General features: G+C 39.6%; 1 protein-coding gene across 1 annotated transcript in view; it reads right to left on the bottom strand.

Moving 5' to 3' along the window:
- Positions 1–751: 751 nt before the first annotated feature.
- The window catches only part of dlec1 (DLEC1 cilia and flagella associated protein), a 128,004-nt gene continuing 109,076 nt past the window's right edge, over positions 752–19,679 (bottom strand). Inside the window, exons 37-40 of the mRNA XM_028804205.2 lie at positions 18,527–18,688; positions 14,126–14,279; positions 7,885–7,999; positions 752–1,314 (exon numbers count right to left, since the gene is read on the bottom strand). Coding sequence (XP_028660038.1) covers positions 1,185–1,314; positions 7,885–7,999; positions 14,126–14,279; positions 18,527–18,688 — 561 coding nt within the window. The 3' untranslated portion in view covers positions 752–1,184. The remainder of the gene's footprint in view (positions 1,315–7,884; positions 8,000–14,125; positions 14,280–18,526; positions 18,689–19,679) is intronic.

Here is a 19,679-nt window from a genome sequence, read left to right as displayed (position 1 = left end):
TTTCTCTAGTGACTCCAAAACACATAAACTGGTAATTAATAAGCTCACTTAATTAAGCTCAGAGTCCAATTAAAAAGAGAAGTTGGTTGGAACAAAACCTGCAGTGACAGTGTGTCTCCAGGACTGAGTTTGGGAATCACATCCCAGTTAACATCCTAGTACTTGGAATTTGGGAGAAAACTGGGATTGATCTAAACAGTCACTGGGGGCATAGTAAGAAAGTGTGAGCTCTACGGTGAGGCAACACAAGCCTGGTACACCCCATATATCATTTTATTTAAACCAAAAATAATTGATGGGATGGGGAGTGGGCTGTTATGTCTCCACCCTATAAACTGAACAAAATGTACTCAGAAATTCCTATTTTATGCCCATTTAATTCACCTTAATCCTTATACTACTGATAAACTAAAATCTGCATGAATAATACTGTTTACATATTTGATGTTTAGTTCCCTTCAGTTGACAGCAGTTCTTGCTTTATTCTTATTTATGTGGGCACTGGGTTGCTTTATGCTGTCACCAAAATTAGATATCACTTCTGCTTGGAATGGAGTAGGAAAAGAGCTTGAGGACAGTTCTCTGGTAAAGTCCTAATAATGGATGACAGGCAGGCCCATCTTAATTATAAAATGAATGAGATCAGAAGGCTGTAAAAACCACATGGGGTTATTCCCTTCCAGACAATTGTAAATGACTACAAAATAGAAAACAGAAATGAAAAAGAGAACGAGGTCAATGAAGAGCAGGATTATCGAGAAGAAAAATGTCTTTTATTGACAAAAACAAAATGTTTTAAATAATCAGCTTTACACGTTTTAAAAATTTTTTTGCAGATAGACACTTTTGCTGTAAGAGTGGGCCCAGGTGCAAGTTGCACATTATACCCTGGGAAATACAAGTTTACACAGTCAGTTATATGAAATATATAAGAAACATCAAAAGTCACTTATATAGGAAATAGATCTCAGTCTGTGTACTGATCAAATCTGAAAACAGGACACTGGACTAAGCTCTATAATGTACAAAGTAAAACAGTTCAGAGTAGAAAGAATTAAAAAACACAGCAGTGAAAGCTGTATTAAATAAGAGCAATTTAACAAAATATGAGCAAATCTGTTTACGCTTGAAGGCTCTCCAACAAATGAGATCTGCACTGTGGCCTGACTCCTGTTTGGACAACCTCAATACAAATTGGTGTAATACATTTCGTATTTTTCATCAAATGACCCTGTCCCGGTGATCGCTAGTTGAAGCGGTTGCTCACCAAGTTTTCCATGGATAGTGACAGAGGCTTTATATTCTGTGCTGTCTCTGAAAGGCAAAAATAGAGTCAGTTAGGGAAGCATTCATGAAACCTTCATATTTCAGCTCGCCGTGTTGATTATTTCTGGACGTCTGTCCTTCACTTACCCAAGTAAGACAGAGCAAAACAATTCCTGAGGCTCATAAAAATGTCCTTTCAGTGTCAGTCTTTAAATGTGTTATGCTCTTTGATCACAAATAATTCACTCTGCAAGCATTCCTTCTTCATGCTCACTTAGCTCCGTTTTAACTGGTTTTGCAGGGTATTGTTAATTTATTTTCGTTTTTTACAATTTCCAGGGTGTATTAAGATTTATATTTTTTTAATGTTTGTGTTAACATTGTGTTAATCTTAGTCATACAAAACAATGGTTCTCAAGTTTAGTCCTAGGGTCACCCACCCAGTTCTGCTTTTATTTGATCTCCTGCCTAAATTAAGGAAGCTGTTATTTCCCATATATATATATATATATATATATAATGGCAGTACTCATAATCTCATTATTGTCAGCTAGTGTAGTGTTTCATGATAATCATCTTATATATAATTCGCCAGTCTACTCACTCACTCACTCACGTCTGTCCGAAGCCGAATGCGCAGTCGCCTTCTGCGCAGCTGCCCGAAAAACCTTACGAGACCGACATCGCGGAAGGTGGCGGATTTACTGCCACAAAAATTCAAAGAGAAAGGCAACTTTGATTAAAGCTCTAGAGGCCTGAAAGGCGATTTCGACTACAGCTCCAGGCCTAATTATGCATTCATTCAATACACCTATAAAAGGTTTGTGGTGCTTATGCTTACTACTGTTGCACTCGTGCCCATTTCATCTTATGTTGTTGAAACAGGCTCTTTGTCTAGTATAGGCATAATCCACAGAGGCAGCTAATTAGCCTAGAAAAATATAACGTGATTATTTTAGTTTCTCTCGCTCATTTCTCAGACTTCAGAAGGTTTTGTAAAAGTCAAACTAGCGATCTTATTACTATAGTAAATGTGAGGTGAGTACATGAGAAACCCGCACATATGTTTTCAAATCAGAGAGTCAGAATCTATTAAGTTAGCATTGTGCACAAAGTAATAATCAATCCTAGAACTGGTGTTGAGTATACGGCACCCATCCTCATCAAGCACTTGAGCACTTAACAAATAAATTCTTATACGTAGGTTTTGAAAGCACATATGAAATAGCTAAACAGGCAATCCTTTAAAAAATGTCTCTGTTTCACCTGTGACTATACAAAGAACACAAGCAGGTGATCTGTTTTATCATTAACTGATAGAACTACCAGCTCTTATCAGTCAGGAGGTCTGAAGGCATCTACTAGTCGAATTAGACTGTTCATTTATTGGGAAGGCAAGAGTTTGTTTTTTAAATAGTACCAGGGGGCTTCACTCGCCAATCCCCGTGTTTGGTTTTCCGAATACACACTTTTAAGATTTTTTTTTCTTTGAATTATTGCTATTTCATTAGTTTCACTTTTATTTCAGAACTTCTTTAAAAACAATATTTGGAATCTTTTGAGTTCCAATATGCTGAATCTTTTAAATGAGGTCAGTGAGATATGTGTTTAATGACTTTGTACCATAATTCAGGATAGGTTTCTCTGTTTGGAATTTCAGCACAGACAAAAAGATCAACATCATCAGCAGTTAATTTTTTTTTTTTGCAAAGTAACCAATAAATGCATGTGTAAATAAATAAATAATAATAATAAATAAATAAATAATAAATAATGCATAAATAAAACCACATTTTTGAAATTCTCTGACTTAAACTTCAAAGCCTTACAATATTTACATTCTTCTGACATATCACCTGTGTCCATCTATTCAATCTCTATTTGCCTTTTCGTTATTTCCCCGAGTAATAATTTCTCTTTTTTTGTGCTAATGTGATGTTTACTTTCTTTTTTTGACACTGTCGTTTTTTTCTTCTTTCATATTTTGTATCTCGCTCTGCATGTGTTTCACGCCTACGTTTTTTTGAGTCTTTTGAATTCCACTGTTTTCATTATCTCTAACCTGCTCTGTTTGGCCCCCTTGTTTTTTAACCTCTTTATGACGTTTTACTTTGTTTTCTACTCTTTGTCTTCTATCTCTGACTTCGCTTTGTCCTGCTATTTTTTCACTTACACCTGGTCTGTGGTGATTATTTTCCCTTTTCTCAAGTAATAATTTCCTTTTGTTTGTGCTAATGCGATCTTTACTATCTTTTTTTTTGTAACAACCTCCACGTCCGGCTCGAAAAGAGAAGAAGTTAAAAAAAAAAAAACAGACAGACGTGGTAAAGTCTCACAAAAGTTTTACGCCGACTTCGTAACCCCAAACACAACCTTCCAGCACCCTCTCCAACCCCTCCTCCCGTCCCGGGACACCCCCCCACCTTACCGCATCAATTAATACCCCGCTGTCAATCTTCCATGCTGTACTCCGCCTGCCCTCAATCGAACCTAACAGTCACTCCAAAAAAAAAGGCTTCACCTGGAAGGGACGCTACAATACTTTTGAATTTTCCTGCTTTTATATTCTTTACCTTTCTCTGCATTTGTATCGCGCCAACGTTTTTTTTGAGCCTTTCGAATTCCACTGCTTTCATAATCTCTAACCTGCTCTGCATGTGTATAGTGCCAACGTTTGTGAACATCTTTTGAAGATCTACTTTGTCTTTTACTCTTTGTCTTTTAATTCTGAGCCCGATCGGACGTGCTTTTTTTTCAATTCCACTTGTTCCGGACTGATTATTACTTTCCTTATTTTCTGAATTTGCACCTCGATTATTCTTTTTCTTTTTTTGCATTTTTTTCTGTCCAACGCTTTTGAGTCTCTTTTCTCCGTGCTGCTCTTTCTTCTTCACTTAGTCGTCGACGTTTCATTTATAACGTATTGTCCTTATACACTTTATATGTGCTGAGAGCCCTGGATCTGTGTGTGCTCAAAGCCTTGACACAACTGAGTGTTTTGCTGCCCGTGGTCTTATTTGATAGATTGTAAGTAAGGTGTGTCTTGCAAGAATCTCATGTTCTACGTCCCTGCGAGATGGTCCTGAGTTAATCTCTTGGCACAAAGTCTCATGTTTAAGGTCCCCACGAGACGCTCCGTGGCCAAACTCTTTCGTCTTTTAAGTGTCTTCCGTGAGCTTCACGTCTCGTCTCCCTAGTCATTCTCTCCCAGGATTTTTCTTTATAATAGAGAGATTAGTTTGTTTTGACAAAGCCAACAATTAATGCAGACTTTCAGTCCTATTAACACTTCTCCTTACCCTTTGCTGTGGCTCAGGTTCTGGTCATTGGACTTAAATCAGTGTAACTAAATCAAACTCATTATAAAGGAACACTCCACCCAAACATTATTTTTTTAATGTCTTACTTTCCTCCTGTAGTTTGTAGTGATGGCCACAGAAAAATTGTTAATCTCATGTTTTCTTGTAGAATATAAGCAGATAGTGACCAATGCTGTACAGAGGCAAATAATGTGAAAAACATCCATGGGAAAAAAGATAAAAAAATCTCACATCACTTGTGTTGCATAATTCATATGAAAGTTATTCAGTCAGATGTTTAAACATGTAAAGTGAATGCTTTTTTTGCTAAAATATTATTAAATAGATACTTCCAGAATTCTAAGCACACATCATACACATGAAACCTAAAGTTTCAAGGGAAGGGCTCTTGACCAATGAATGAGAGGAAGACACTAGTAACATATTAAAAAAAAATCTGTCATTTTTGGGTGAAGTGTTCCTGTAAAACAAAAACATACATCCATCCATCCATCCATCCTCTTCCGCCTATCCGAGATCGGGTCGCGGGGGCAGCAGCTTGAGCAGAGATGCCCAGACTTCCCTCTCCCCGGCCACTTCTTCTAGCTCTTCCAGGAGAATCCCAAGGCGTTCCCAGGCCAGCCAGGAGACATAGTCCCTCCAGCGTGTCCTGGGTCTTCCCCGGGGCCTCCTCCCGGTTGGACGTGCCCAGAACACCTCACCAGGGAGGCGTCCAGGAGGTATCCTGATCAGATGCCTGAGCCACCTCATCTGACTCCTCTCGATGCCGGATGACTGAGCTTCTCACCCTATCTTTAAGGGAAAGCCCAGACACCCTGCAGACAAAAACAAAATAATGCAATTGAGAATCACATAACTTGTAAAACTGGGGTATGTCTATGGTATAATTCATTTGTATGGTTTACTGGTCTTGCTAGACAAACAGAAGAGCTGATTTTAGAATCCTTTTATCTTTGCTCAGGATGAGATCAAGATGTCAACTGCTTTTTCTGCTCAGTACATTCCAAGTATTCTCACTCAGACTGCTGGTCTGCTTTTAGATTTGAGTGAGAGGGGAGCTAACTGTTACACTGTAAAACACATCTCTTGGTTTCTGTCTGTGTAATTTGAATTAAAAAAGCTGGCAAAGCCTAGGACCTCGCGTAACAAATTCAGTCCTGATCCTTGTTGCATAGCAATATTTAAGCAGAAAAAAAGTGATATACAGCAATACAATGGCTTGTAGTTTAAAGGCACCTTAACTTGAGTAAAGCAGTAAATGACAGCTCAGCTTTCAGGATGATTCCTGCTGTCCTGTAGAATGAAGCCATCATTTTTGGTCCAGATTCCAGGCAAGTGTCAGTTTGTGTATAAACACACAGTTTTGTCAAGGTTTGTGGCTTTTGAAATAAGGAACACAGGAGTTGTCGGTTGATTTTTCAGCTTGCCCTTAATGGTGGACTGTTCAGACTCAGGATGTTACAGCAATTGAAATTCTTGATGTTATCCCTATATGTTATATTAAATGTTATTATATCAAATGTTTTAAACCTAATAAAAGCTCAGTTGTCACCAGTGTGGCAAATTCGTGAAATGAATGACTGAAATCATTTCAGAATTATAAGACTGATAGCTTATTATTATAATTAAAGTTTCCAATCTGTACTGTAACATAAAAGCATAGATGGTTTGACAATTGAGAAGTAACAATTCTGTTGATCAAGCATGTTTGGTACGCTAATAGTTAATTTGTTCCAATATCTAAGCCAGAAATTGTCAGTATCTCCACTTCAACTTCCTGGATTTTCACTACACGTTGTGTGAAGAAGCACTTCCCCTCAAATATGTAATTTAATATTTATCTGTTAAACTTTGATGGAGAAACAACTTATGGCTCCAAGAAGAAGCACTATTAAAAAGGTCCCAAAAGTTTTCAAGTTTTATCCCTGACCCAAGACATCATCTCTGCATGGAATTTAAAAGTTGCCAACTGATAAACTGAGCTTAGCGATGGTAGCAGAGGTTGAAGCAAGGAGATTTCCACAAGAAGCGGCACGGTGGCGCAGTGGGTAGCGCTGCTGCCTCGCAGTTAGGAGACCCGGGTTCGCTTCCTGTGTCCTCCCTGCGTGCAGTTTGCATGTTCTCCCTGTGTCTGCATTGGTTTCCTCCCACAGTCCAAAGACATGCAGGTTAGGTGGATTGGCGATCCTAAATTGTCCCTGGTGAGTGTGCCCTGTGGTGGGCTGGCGCTCTGCCTGGGGTTTGTTTCCTGCCTTGCGCCCTGTGCTGGCTGGGATTGTCTCCAGCAGACCCCTGTGTTAAGATGTAGCGCACAGGTGTCGAACTCCAGGCCTGGAGGGCCGCAGTGGCTGCAGGTTTTCATTTTAACTCTTTTCCTAATCAGTGACCAGTTTTCACTGCTAATTAACTCCTTTCCTCTGAATTTTAATAGCCCTGTTTTTAAGGATTCAATCCTCTCAATTTATTTTTTTCTTTATTAAATGGCAGCCAAACAGAAATGAGACATGAAACGAGCCAACAGATGACCAGCTAAACTGGGGTTTCAAACTCCAGCCAATTTCACTCCAACCAGTTTCTTAATGAGAAGCCAGTTCTTGCTGTTAATTAAACCCGTTACTTAATTCCACGGCTTGCTGCTGCTCTCATTTTGCTACAGCAGACATTTCCCAAACTGTTGATTTTCTGTTTCTGATTATTGACCTGAGAGATCAGCCTTACCGAGACCTTCACCTTTCTTTATGTTCAGATAATGTGGTTAGATGGTCACCTGTTTGCTTGTTTTGTGTCTCATTATTGTTTGGCTGCTAATTAAGGAAATAGAAAGAACTAAGGGGTCTGAGTCGAGTTAATTAAAACTAAGGCAAAAGAAGTTAATTAGCAGCAAAAACAGGTCACTAATTAAGAAGGTGATTAGAATGAAAACCTGCAGCCACTGCGGCCCTCCAGGACTGGAGTTCGACACCCCTGATGTAGCAGGTTGGATAATGGATGGATGGATGGATGGACTTCCACAAGTATGTGATTCACTATTTAAATGAAATAGTCCTTTAGTCTGGGGATGCTATCACTTGCTCATCTTTTACAATTACTGTGTTCTTTTTGGGTTTTTATTTAAAACAGTATCACATTATAGAATCCACACACAGTTCAATGTTCCATAATTTATATACATTTTTTCACAACAAATGCTATCCAGTTTTTGGTAAGACGTAGTATAGACATAATACCTTGTGGTCACAGTTAAGCAATGCTGATAGTACAGTTTTTATACAGTCACATGCTAAAAGTATGCACATACCTCGGAGTAAAGCTGACTTGCAGGGTCTCTCGACTTGTAGACATGTGAGTCGGTATGGCTTCTAGAGTCCCGTTGATAGGAGAAATTGAAAAGACTCCATCCTTCTCAGAATTCTCTGGGGTGTCGTGTGGAAGAAATCAATAAAAATTAAAACAGAAAGTACCCGTGACACACTTGTCAGTGGAACGTGGCAGTAGAGATTTTAACATATTTTATACAGTATGTACAATACATGCTGTATATGCTCAGCTTTTGAAACAACTCAGGAGAGTAGCTTTTAGTAAAACTGTAGGTAGATTTGACCAAAGTGATCAGGATTATTGGGTTTAAGTAGGCTGTGAAGAGGGATAAACTAAAGATTCAAGCAATGATGGTGTCAAGTGACATCTCAAATACAGTGGTGTGTCATGGAGGTTATCAACCTTCATAATAATGCAAAATATTAGTACAATAGCTGAGCAATTCTTAGATGCATTTGCACAGAAATAAAAAAGAAGGAGCCCCATATTCTTTTGAAAACCATCTATCCAGTTTTTAGGTCTGTATTTTCTATAAAGGATCAGAATAATAAAACAATCTTGACAAGACCAGGCCATTTAGACCAGTTAAGTCCTATTCAGTTATTTCTCCAGGATGACATCAAGTTGAGCTTTAAACATCTTCAATGTCCTACTGCCTACCACTCTACTTGGTAGCGTATTCCGTATGTGTCCGATTCTCTGTGTGAAGAAAAAAAGTCCTGTTTGTGCAAAATTTACCTTCAACAAGTTCCCATCTGTGCCCCCATGTTCTTGTTAAAAAAGCTTATTTTGTTAGATATAGAAGATATTTTGGTGACAGTAAGTGCAAGGCGGACACAAGCGCATGGTGTGAGATCAGTTTTATCACAGGGCGTCACAGAGAAGACATTGAGATCGAATGGGGGTATCCGTGGACCACACCAGCTACTTGGACATAAGCCAAAACACCCGATGACCCGAGGTAACATCGTAGATGATGTATTCATAAGGTGTGTGCTAAACCAGTGAGGAAAATCATCACGGAGAGTGGCAACTGGGTGATCATTTATGGCAAGGGTCATAACACTAAATATCTGAGATCGTCAAACTAAGCTCAGTCAAAAACAAGCTAAGGTGAATTAAAATATTCTCTAACAAGATTTTTGCCCAATAAATTGATTCTTCTTTCATAGTCTTTCATACTCTATATAAACAAAGTTTGGATTCCCTTTAACCTTCCGCTCGGTCTCAACATGGCCAGCCTCGCTGATGTTACATGCCACATGGCTTTCAGCTCATATTGCTTAACAGCACTTAGCATCATAGCAATCAGTAAACTAAAGGACAGTGATTTTGATGTGAATACTAAAAACAGTAAAATAAACAAAAATAATAATAGTACAAGATACAAAAAACCTTTTTTGAATCCTCACACAAAGCAGGAAACACCATGGACAGGCCACCATACATCCACACTCACTTTATTTACAGTGCATCCAGAAAGTGTTCACAGCGCATCACTTTTTCCACATTTTGTTATGTTACAGCCTTATTCCAAAATAGATTAAATTCATTTTTTTCCTCAGAATTCTACACACAACACCCCATAATGACAACGTGAAAAAAGTTGATTTGAGATTTTTGCAAATTTATTAAAAATAAAAAAATTGAGAAAGCACATGTACATAAGTATTCACAGCTTTTGCCATGAAGCTCAAAATTGAGCTCAGGTGCATCCTGTTTCCCCTGATCATCCTTGAGATGTTTCTGCAGCTTCATTGGAGTCCACCTGTGGTAAATTCAGTTGACTGGACATGATTTGGAAAGGCACACACCTGTCCATATAAGGTCCTACAGTTGACAGTTCATGTCAGAGCACAAACCAAGCATGAAGTCAAAGGAATTGTCTCGAGGCACAAATCTGGGGAAGTTTAGAGAAAAATTTCTGCTGCTTTGAAGGTCCCAATGAGCACAGTGGCCTCCATCATCCGTAAGTGGAAGAAGTTCAAAACCACCAGGACTCTTCCTAGAGCTGGCCGGCCATCTAAACTGAGCGATCGGGGGAGAAGGGCCTTAGTCAGGGAGGTGACCAAGAACCCGATGGTCACTCTGTCAGAGCTCCAGAGGTCCTCTGTGGAGAGAGGAGAACCTTCCAGAAGGACAACCATCTCTGCAGCAAGCCACCAATCAGGCCTGAATGGTAGAGTGGCCAGACGGAAGCCACTCCTTAGTAAAAGGCACATGGCAGCCCGCCTGGAGTTTGCCAAAAGGCATCTGAAGGACTCTCAGATCATGAGAAAGAAAATTCTCTGGTCTGATGAGACAAAGATTGAGCTCTTTGGTGTGAATGCCAGGCGTCACGTTTGGAGGAAACCTGGCACCATCCCTACAGTGAAGCATGCTGGTAGCAGCATCATGCTGTGGGGATGTTTTTCAGCAGCAGGAACTGGGAGACTAGTCAGGATAAAGGGAAAGATGACTGCAGCAATGTACAGAGACATCCTGGATGAAAACCTACTCCAGATCGCTCTTGACCTCAGACTGGGGTGACGGTTCATCTTTCAGCAGGACAACGACCCTAAGCACACAGCCAAGATATCAAAGGAGTGGCTTCAGGACAACTCTGTGAATGTCCTTGAGTGGCCCAGCCAGAGCCCAGACTTGAATCCGATTGAACATCTCTGGAGAGATCTTAAAATGGCTGTGCACCGACGCTTCCCATCCAACCTGATGGAGCTTGAGAGGTGCTTCAAAGAGGAATGGGCGAAACTGGCCAAGGATAGGTGTGCCAAGCTTGTGGCATCATATTCAAAAAGACTTGAGGCTGTAATTGCTGCCAAAGGTGCATCGACAAAGTATTGAGAAAAGGCTGTGAATACTTATGTACATGGGATTTCTCAGTTTTTTTATTTTTAATAAATTTGGAAAAACCTCAAGTAAACTTTTTTCACGTTGTCATTATGGGGTGTTGTGTGCAGAATTCTGAGGAAAAAAATGAATTTAATCCATTTTGGAATAAGGCTGTAACTTAACAAAATGTGGAAAAAGTGATGCGCTGTGAATACTTTCTGAATGCCACTGTACATGGAGTCTGGCTTAGTGGCACCCTGTCTACAGTCATAGATATTAAGAGTGGTGTTTGTTTTACCCCATCAGTGTCAGAGGGATGTTTATTACAGACAAAGTGTTTAACAAAGGAGTAAATTCATGCAGTATGTTTTTTGCTTTACTTTTGTAAACTTCTGTGGGGAGATTGCAAGTTTCGTTTTTCTTATTCAGCAGCCAGTTAATGGGCGATCATCAGTAGGCTTACTTTAATGTATCTGGTGTCTGTGTGTGTTTATTATAAACCAGCTAATGGTATTGTAATATTTATAAAGAAATAAAAGGGGAAGATGTTATAGTGATGGATATTGATCCACTCTCATTCTTTTTCTCAGAGATATATAGGCCTACAGCACTAGCAATTTCTGATGCGGCAGAATGAGATCAGGGCTGAGCCTTCTAATTAAATGAAGCAGGGATTTTATTTTAGTCAAATTATTTTTAAAGAACCCCCCGGGAACAGATCTTAAGAGGCCTATTTTGGAGTGTGCCCTGGAAACAGGCTTTTAAACTATAACCAGTTATGAATGCATTAGTAACATATTCTGGAGTGCACCATTACGTCTCCACTCTAAGTTCATCACACTATACAATACTTTAAAACCTTCTGTCATAGTTGTGCTTTGCACCCACTCCTCTGAGGTGTAGCACTTGCTTAGCATGACACATGAGAGTAGGAGCCATGGTAGACCCCCAAAGTTAATCAAAAGCCAAGAGGTTCATATGACAGGACAGATATATTATGACAAAAGCCAAAGGTCAAAAACGTGCTGTAGGTATCAAGGTTCAAAAACAGAAAGCAAAAATAAAATCTAGAGAATAAGGCAGAGCAGAAATGTAAAGGTTTTCCCCAGACAGTTCCACACAGCTCTTAAATCATGATAGTACTTTGGGGAATTCCACTCTACTCTGTACAGAAGACAATGATGACCCTTTAAACCTATAAGGAAACTGGCAGAGGCAACGGCGAAAGGTACATAGAGGGTGCAGTTTGAAATAAGCACCATGAGGAAAGAGGGTAAGGGATAAAATGCAAATAATTATATTGGATTTTTTCACAAGATTTTATTCCCACAAGGTTTTCAGAAACTGGGAGCAAAACCAAATAAGTGGGGAAAAGGTGAAGGGTATATACAGTATATCAGGTAAGGTCATTTGTAGTTTCTATTGAATAAAATGAAGTTATGTATTTTTATAATACATTCTTGTTTATCATGGTGCCAGACACTGACAATCTGTTGTATGTTTGTCAGACATGCAGATGTTAATTTTCACTCTTTGTACACTACTGATACTATTATTATCAACATTATAATAAGTTTTACATATCTACATCTGGCCTATTATGCGTTGGAGATTTTAGCATGTTTATATCATTGTTTGTTTTTACAAGTGGGCAGAAGAAACAAGTCAAGTCAAGTTGGGGAGCATGCACTGGTACAGTACACGATGAAACAACTCGGGATCCCAGTTGGCAATCCCTCAGGCAGACACACGGTCCAGTCCCACTCTCCGGAAATGGCCCTCTATCTGCCGCAGCCAGGTGTTACGTGGGCGACCCCTTGGCCTGGTCCAGCCACTCGGGTCCCCAACAATGAGGATCTTACGAGCCGGATCACCCTCGGGGAAACGCGCCACATGGCCGTAGTGCCGTAACTGACGCTCCCTCACAATACAGGTAATGTGCCTCATTCGGGACTCCATGAGCAACCGCTCATTCGACACAAAGTCAAACCAACGGTACCCAAGGATTTTCAGAGGAAACATCAATTATAAATACAGGATATGAGACACTGTCCTAAAGGAACCACTGAAAAAGATTTAGTGGCTTATGTTGGCACATTTTCATCATCAAAGCAACGAGCAGAAGCAATAAAAAAGAGCAAGTAAAATGTTTGGTTATATTGTAAAAACTGCTGAATATACATCAAGGGACATTATGGTTAAACTATTTAATACACTAAATAGTATTATACACAGTTCTGGTCACCATGCTGCAAGAAAGACATAGCAGCACATGAAGTTGAGCAATGGAGAGCAACAAAGTACATCCCAGGACTTAAGGAAACGTCTTACTCTGACAGACTCGGAGAATAAAACCTGTTTAGTCTCGTGCAGAAGAGACTGTGTGGAGACCTGATCTAGGACTTCAGAATTCTCAAAGGCATTCCTAACGTAGATAAAGCTGAATTGTTTTAATTAAGTGGCAAATTATGTACTCTAGGACACCAGTGGAAATTAAAGGGACGTATAATTAGGACTGAAGCCAGGAAGCACTTGTTTATGCAAACATTTGTGGGAATCTGTAGCAAACTACAAGACGTATACTTGAAGCAAAAACCTTGACAACTTTTAGTATCTGGATGAGATATTGGGACAGGTTAGTTATTAGCCAAACAAAACGAGTCTCAGGGACTAAAAGGCCTCCTCTCTTTTATAAGATTTCTTATGTACTGTTTATTTATAATATCCTTATGATAATGATGATGCCATCTTGACACCATTTTGAATGTTTTTTTTTTTCCTGCCAATATGTAGTGTTTTCTGATGCCATCAGCCATGTCACTTATGTCTATGATGCCTGTTGCAGGTCATATTGATATGGTTTGGAACTTCATTGCATGATCCCATATTAGATAGCATGTAGCCTTAAATTATTTAAACATGGGGTTCAAGACAAAACAAAGAAGGTTAACGTTAATTAGGAGAATGAAATTCAATACAGTTTTAGGATTTTTGCTTTGATTAATTTTGACTGCTATTATTAGTTTGCTGTTTTGAATGTTTGATATGGTAACATCTGTTTTTTTTTTACCCTATTCTGTTTGAAGACAACATATTCGCATGCTCATTTTTGTTGGCTTCATTTCCTTGTTAAATTCCATCCTTTTTTTCTAAAAAACATAACTCCCGTGACCTGTTTATTCTGTTGAGATGTCATAAATAATATTACAAAGCAGTTCAGATTTAACATAGCCTGCCATTACATTCAGTCCTCCCCACCTCATTTGACCTATCTTACTTGTCTTTTCCCATCATTAAGATCAAGACAAAAAAGTCAAGTTATCTATTCAGTAAATATAATCACATTAAAGTTTTAGTCCTTTATGTGACATAACATTTTTAAGCCATATTACCTAAAATAGCTGTCCAGTAACTGTTAGATCTGCCTCTGTTTGACAGAAAGACATCCAGGATTTTGGTTTGTCCCACGAAGCAAATCCCAAAGTCAAGGGTGTGAGAAGAAATGTGGAGTGTGGGCAATGCCAGGTGAGCACACAGAGGTATAAACTGTAGAAGAGAAAACCACAATAATCAGCCTCAACTCTCCTCATTTGTGTTCATTATGCTACAGATGATCTTACATTTAAAAAAGAATAATTTGCTGCAAAATATTCACTGTAAACTACAAAAGATATATTTATTTATATATTTATATATTAAACATAGTTTACTGTCAAGTAATGCAAAGAGTACGCGACACGTGTTTTGCCCTTATTTGGGCTCATCAGGCATAAACACTCCACTGCTTCTCTCACGGGGACTGAACCTCAGACGTCAGCGTCAGAGGCAAAGCCCCTTTACGTTGCGCCACGGCGTGTGATTCGTTAATCAATTTGTGTTTCAGACTACGAATGCTATGAATGTAATTACTCCGATCTCCAGGCTGTCAAATAAATGAACCACAATGTTATACCTGCATTGTTATCACTCTTTAATTTAATATTGTTGTTTATCAGTATGCTGCTGCTGGAGTAGGTGAATTTCCCCTTGGGATTAATAAAGTATCTATCTATCTATCTATCTATCTATCTATCTATCTATCTATCTATCTATCTATCTATCTATCTATCTATCTATCTATCTATGTATGTACAGTTAGGTCCATAAATATTTGGACAGAGACAACTTTTTTCTAATTTTGGTTCTGTACATTACCACAATGAATTTGAAATGAAACAACTCAGATGCAGTTGAAGTGCAGACTTTCAGCTTTACTTCAGTGTGGTGAACAAAACGATTGCATAAAAATGTGAGGCAACTAAAGCATTTTTTGAACACAATCCCTTCATTTCAGGGGCTCAAAAGTAATTGGACAAATTAAATAAATGGAAATAAAATGTTAATTTCTAATACTTGGTTGAAAACCCTTTGCTGGCAATGACAGCCTGAAGTCTTGAACTCATGGACATCACCAGATGCTGGGTTTCCTCCTTTTTAATGCTCTGCCAGGCCTTTACTGCAGTGGCTTTCAGTTGCTGTTTGTTTGTGGGCCTTTCTGTCTGAAGTTTAGTCTTCAACAAGTGAAATGCCTGCTCAATTGGGTTAAGATCAGGTGACTGACTTGGCCATTCAAGAATTTTCCACTTCTTTGCTTTAATAAACTCCTGGGTTGTTTTGGCTGTATGTTTTGGGTCATTGTCCATCTGTATCATGAATCAATGTGACTGCATTTAGCTGGATTTGAGCAGACAGTATGTCTCTGAACACCTCAGAATTCATTCTGCTGCTTCTGTCCTGTGTCACATCATCAATAAACACTAGTGTCCCAGTGCCACTGGCAGCCATGCACGCCCAAGCCATCACACTGCCTCCACCGTGTTTTACAGATGATGTGCTATGCTTTGGATAATGAGCTGTTCCACGCCTTCTCCATACTTTTTTCTTGCCATCATTCTGGTAGAGGTTGATCTTGGTTTCATCTGTCCAAAGAATGTTTTTCCAGAACTGTGCTGGCTTTTTTAGATGTTCTTTAGCAAAGTCCAATCTAGCCTTTCTATTTTTGAGGCTTATGAGTGGCTTGCACCTTGCAGTGCACCCTCTGTATTTACTTTCATGCAGTTTTCTCTTTATGGTACACTTGGATATCGATACGCCTACCCCCTGGAGAGTGTTGTTCACTCGGTTGGCTGTTGTGAAGGGGTTTCTCTTCACCATGGAAATGATTCTGTGATCATCCACCACTGTTGTCTTCCGTGGATGTCCAGGTCTTTTTGCGTTGCTGAGTTCACCAGTGCTTGCTTTCTTTCTCAGGATGTACCAAACTGTAGATTTTGCCACTCGTAATATTGTAGCAATTTCTCAGATGGGTTTTTTCTGTTTTCGCAGCTTAAGGATGGCTTCTTTCACCTGCATGGCGAGCTCCTTTGACCACATATTGTCTGTTCACAGCAAAATCTTCCACATGCAAGCACCACACCTCAAATCAACTCCAGGCCTTTTATCTACTTAATTGATAATGACATAACGACGGACTTGCCAACACCTGCCCATGAAATAGCCTTTGAGTCATTTGTCCAATTACTTTTGTGCCCCTGAAATGAAGGGATTGTGTTCAAAAAATGCTTTAGTTTCCTCACATTTTTATGCAATCGTTTTATTCAGCCCACTGAATTAAAGCTGAAAGTCTGCACTTCAACTGCATCTGAGTTGTTTCATTTAAAATTCATTGTGGTGATGTACAGAACCAAAATTAGAAAAAAAGTTGTCTCTGTCCAAATATTTATGGGTCCTGCGGTGGGTTGGCACCCTGCCCAGGATTGGTTCCCTGCCTTGTGCCCTGTGTTGGCTGGGATTGGCTCCAGCAAACCCCTGTGACCCTGTGTTCGGATTCAGCGGGTTGGAAAATGGATGGAAATATTTATGGACCTAACTGTATGTATGTATGTATGTATGTTCCGGGGGAGCAACCATGGGCAGCTCAATACCTTCCCCAGGACGCTTGGTGGCAGCCTCCCTGGCCGACGGTGATTCCCGAACCTCCCGCAGGGCTCCATGAGAGATGGAGTCCTCCACAGCCAGGCTGGGAGTTGGGGTGGCTGCTAGGGGGTGCTGCCTGGATTCCACAGCCCGGCTGGACAAACTTTCAGCCCCACCCGGAAGTGCAATTGGGACCAGGTGGTCAAGCACCTGGAACACTTCCGGGTGGGCTATAAAAGGGACCAGCCACCACCACACAGGGACCAGAGTTGGGAGGTGGAGGACGAAGCTAGACGGGAGGAGTGGTGGTGCCAGAAAAGTGTTCTGTGTTGCCTTAAAGTGCTTTTGGGACTCACGTGGGAAGACGTGCCCCACAGGTGAAGAAAAATAAAAGTTCTTAGTGTTTTACACATGCCTCCGTGTCAGTCTGTGTTGGGTCAGCGTCAATATAGCGCCTTTGTTACAATATAATATATATAAAAAATCCTAAGCCTAAAAGTGCAACGAATTTGTGCAATGATTTAATGTGACGTTTTTATGTCACGTTTGTCACACTTTAAATCGGCCTTATTTTAAAACCTACATATTTATGTTTGGTGTCATTCTTTTCAGAATTTATCGAACTTTAATGTGATGTTGTTAGACTTGCAGATTCTTATTCTGTTTTTAAATTATAAACTAAAAAAATATCAAGAACTCATGTCCCGCGAGACAAGACTTTGTGCCAAGAGATTTAACCTCACCTGGGGCTGGAAATAAAAGACAAAGAGTAGCTGACAAAGACAGCTGCTGTACAGGCTTTTAAATGTTCAAAGCACCGTGTGAGATGCAGGTGAGCAAGCCAGCCATAAAAACTAAGTACTAGAGAAACTATTGTAATTACAATAGCACCCCTGAAACCTGTTATTCTGTTCACTTGGGCCACATCATGCCTAAACTTCTATTTCGGGTTAAACAATGGCTAAAATGAATGTCAGTTTATTGTTTTTTTTTTTTTTTGCAGAATGAAGGTAAATTCTTTGTGACAGATTACCAAGAAACTGAAGATTTCATACAAAGGTGTCTTGAGAGAAGATAGCAAACTGGATATAACCAGGGTAGAAAAAGGACAGAGAAGTTCTGGATCCAAAACTGCATAAGGACATCAGATTATGTAGTCTGAGAAATAAATGCCTTTCATAAGGCTGGTTCCACAAATACACCGCAAATACAAGTTTTGTCTACAACTGAGAAGACATCGCTCTGGGATGCTGACCATAAAACGCTTTTCTAGTCATCCTCTGTTTAATGTCTGTTTTGCCCATTTTAATCTTTTTGTTTGCCAGTTTCAGATGTAGCTTTTTACTTTGAAACACTGACTCTTAGACCAGCATCCTGAAGTCATCTTTTCTTTGTTGCAGATGACACTGGCATTTGGAGTGCATGAAAAAGAAGCCAATGGAGGACCGGTAAGATTGTTGTTTCTCCGACTGCACACTCTGATATGTTTCCCCTCTTACACAGTTGTGCTTCTGGGCCTTCCCCTTTTTTTTCTGACCCGGTCCAGTTTGTCCTCTTTTCTCAAGACAGCAATAGACACCTTTGTATGAGATCGGCAGTGTTTTTGGCAGTTTGTCTCATGGAATAAAAAAAATAAAAAACTCAGACTGACATGTTCTTTGAGAGGTTGGGAAGTTATAGCAGGTACAAAAAAGGCTATATAAAGTTCTGAACATTTAGCACATTAAGGTTCTCTGGTCACATTAAAGGTTGCTTTTCATTATGTTTGAAGGCACCTGTTGGCTGGATAGAAGAATTTAGCATTACATTATGTATTTGAAGTAAATGGTTTTTCTCACCTGAGTGCTTTTGTTGCTGTATTCCACAGTAAGCTGCTGCTCAAACTGCAGTTTCCTCTCTCCATTTTCATACTGGATTAGTTGGACTCCAGGAGGGAGCAGATCCTTTGGCTGATTCTGATATGTTAACAGTGCAAAGGAATTGTGGAACTCAACCTTCACCTAAACCAAAATACACACAGCTTTATTGCATTTGTCATGTGGTGTTTTTTAAAGATCTTTCAGTTCAGTCATTTAAGACAAAGTATTAATTACAGTCGACCCTTGATATACGACCGGCCTGATATGCAAACAACTTGGTTTACGACCAAAATTTTTGTTTTGAATTAAACGTCTTGCGTTACGACCCAAATGCGGTCACGTGTATCCACTTGTGCGATTGTAAACAAACAGCCGAGAGCGTTTGTAAGCGTCAGTCGGAGCCCAGATACATGTGTTTGTGGACGTAATTTCAGTCAGTGCAGTGATTTATATAATTTATTTTGATAATTGCTAAGGAAGGAAGAGAAGGTAACGAAGGGAAAGAAAGCAATCACAGTCGAAACAAAGAAGGAAAATGTGCGGATATATGAGAGTGGCGTTCGTGTGACCGATCTCGCTAATATGTACAGCATGTCAAAATCCACCATCTTGACAATTTTACAAAGAAAAGATTTGTATAAGGAGGCTCCTTCCAAACAATAACCACCTTCCATTTCATTCTCCTCCTCCTCCCTTCCTGCAACCCAAAGATGTCAACTTAAATGGTGAGTACAGTACGAAATTGTTGTTTCTGGTAGGCTAGGCACTTTTTATAACTTTTTGGTTAGTACATTAGAAAAATTATTGGTGTTTTGGTAAATTATGCACATTATACAACCCTTTTTTATTATGAAAAGGTTAAGTAAGTGTTGCTGTGGGAGGTTCGGAACACATTAAGGGCATTTCCATTATTTCTTATGGGAAAAATAGTCTTGACTTACAACCAACTTGAGTTACAACCAGCCCTTGCGAACAAATTGAGTTCGTAAGTCAGGGGTCCACTGTATCATGTTTTGCAATAACAAAATACTATACTGTATATACACCCAGTGGCCATTTTATTATCTACCTTATCTAGCACCTGGATTCACCACCTTTAGCCTGAATTCTTTGAGGTGTGGATTCAATAAGG

This window comes from Erpetoichthys calabaricus, chromosome 6, assembly GCF_900747795.2.
Source record: "Erpetoichthys calabaricus chromosome 6, fErpCal1.3, whole genome shotgun sequence".
Taxonomy (NCBI): Eukaryota; Metazoa; Chordata; class Cladistia; order Polypteriformes; family Polypteridae; genus Erpetoichthys; species Erpetoichthys calabaricus.
Note: the sequence above shows the minus strand (reverse complement) of the source record. Positions and strands in the feature narration are given on the sequence as shown.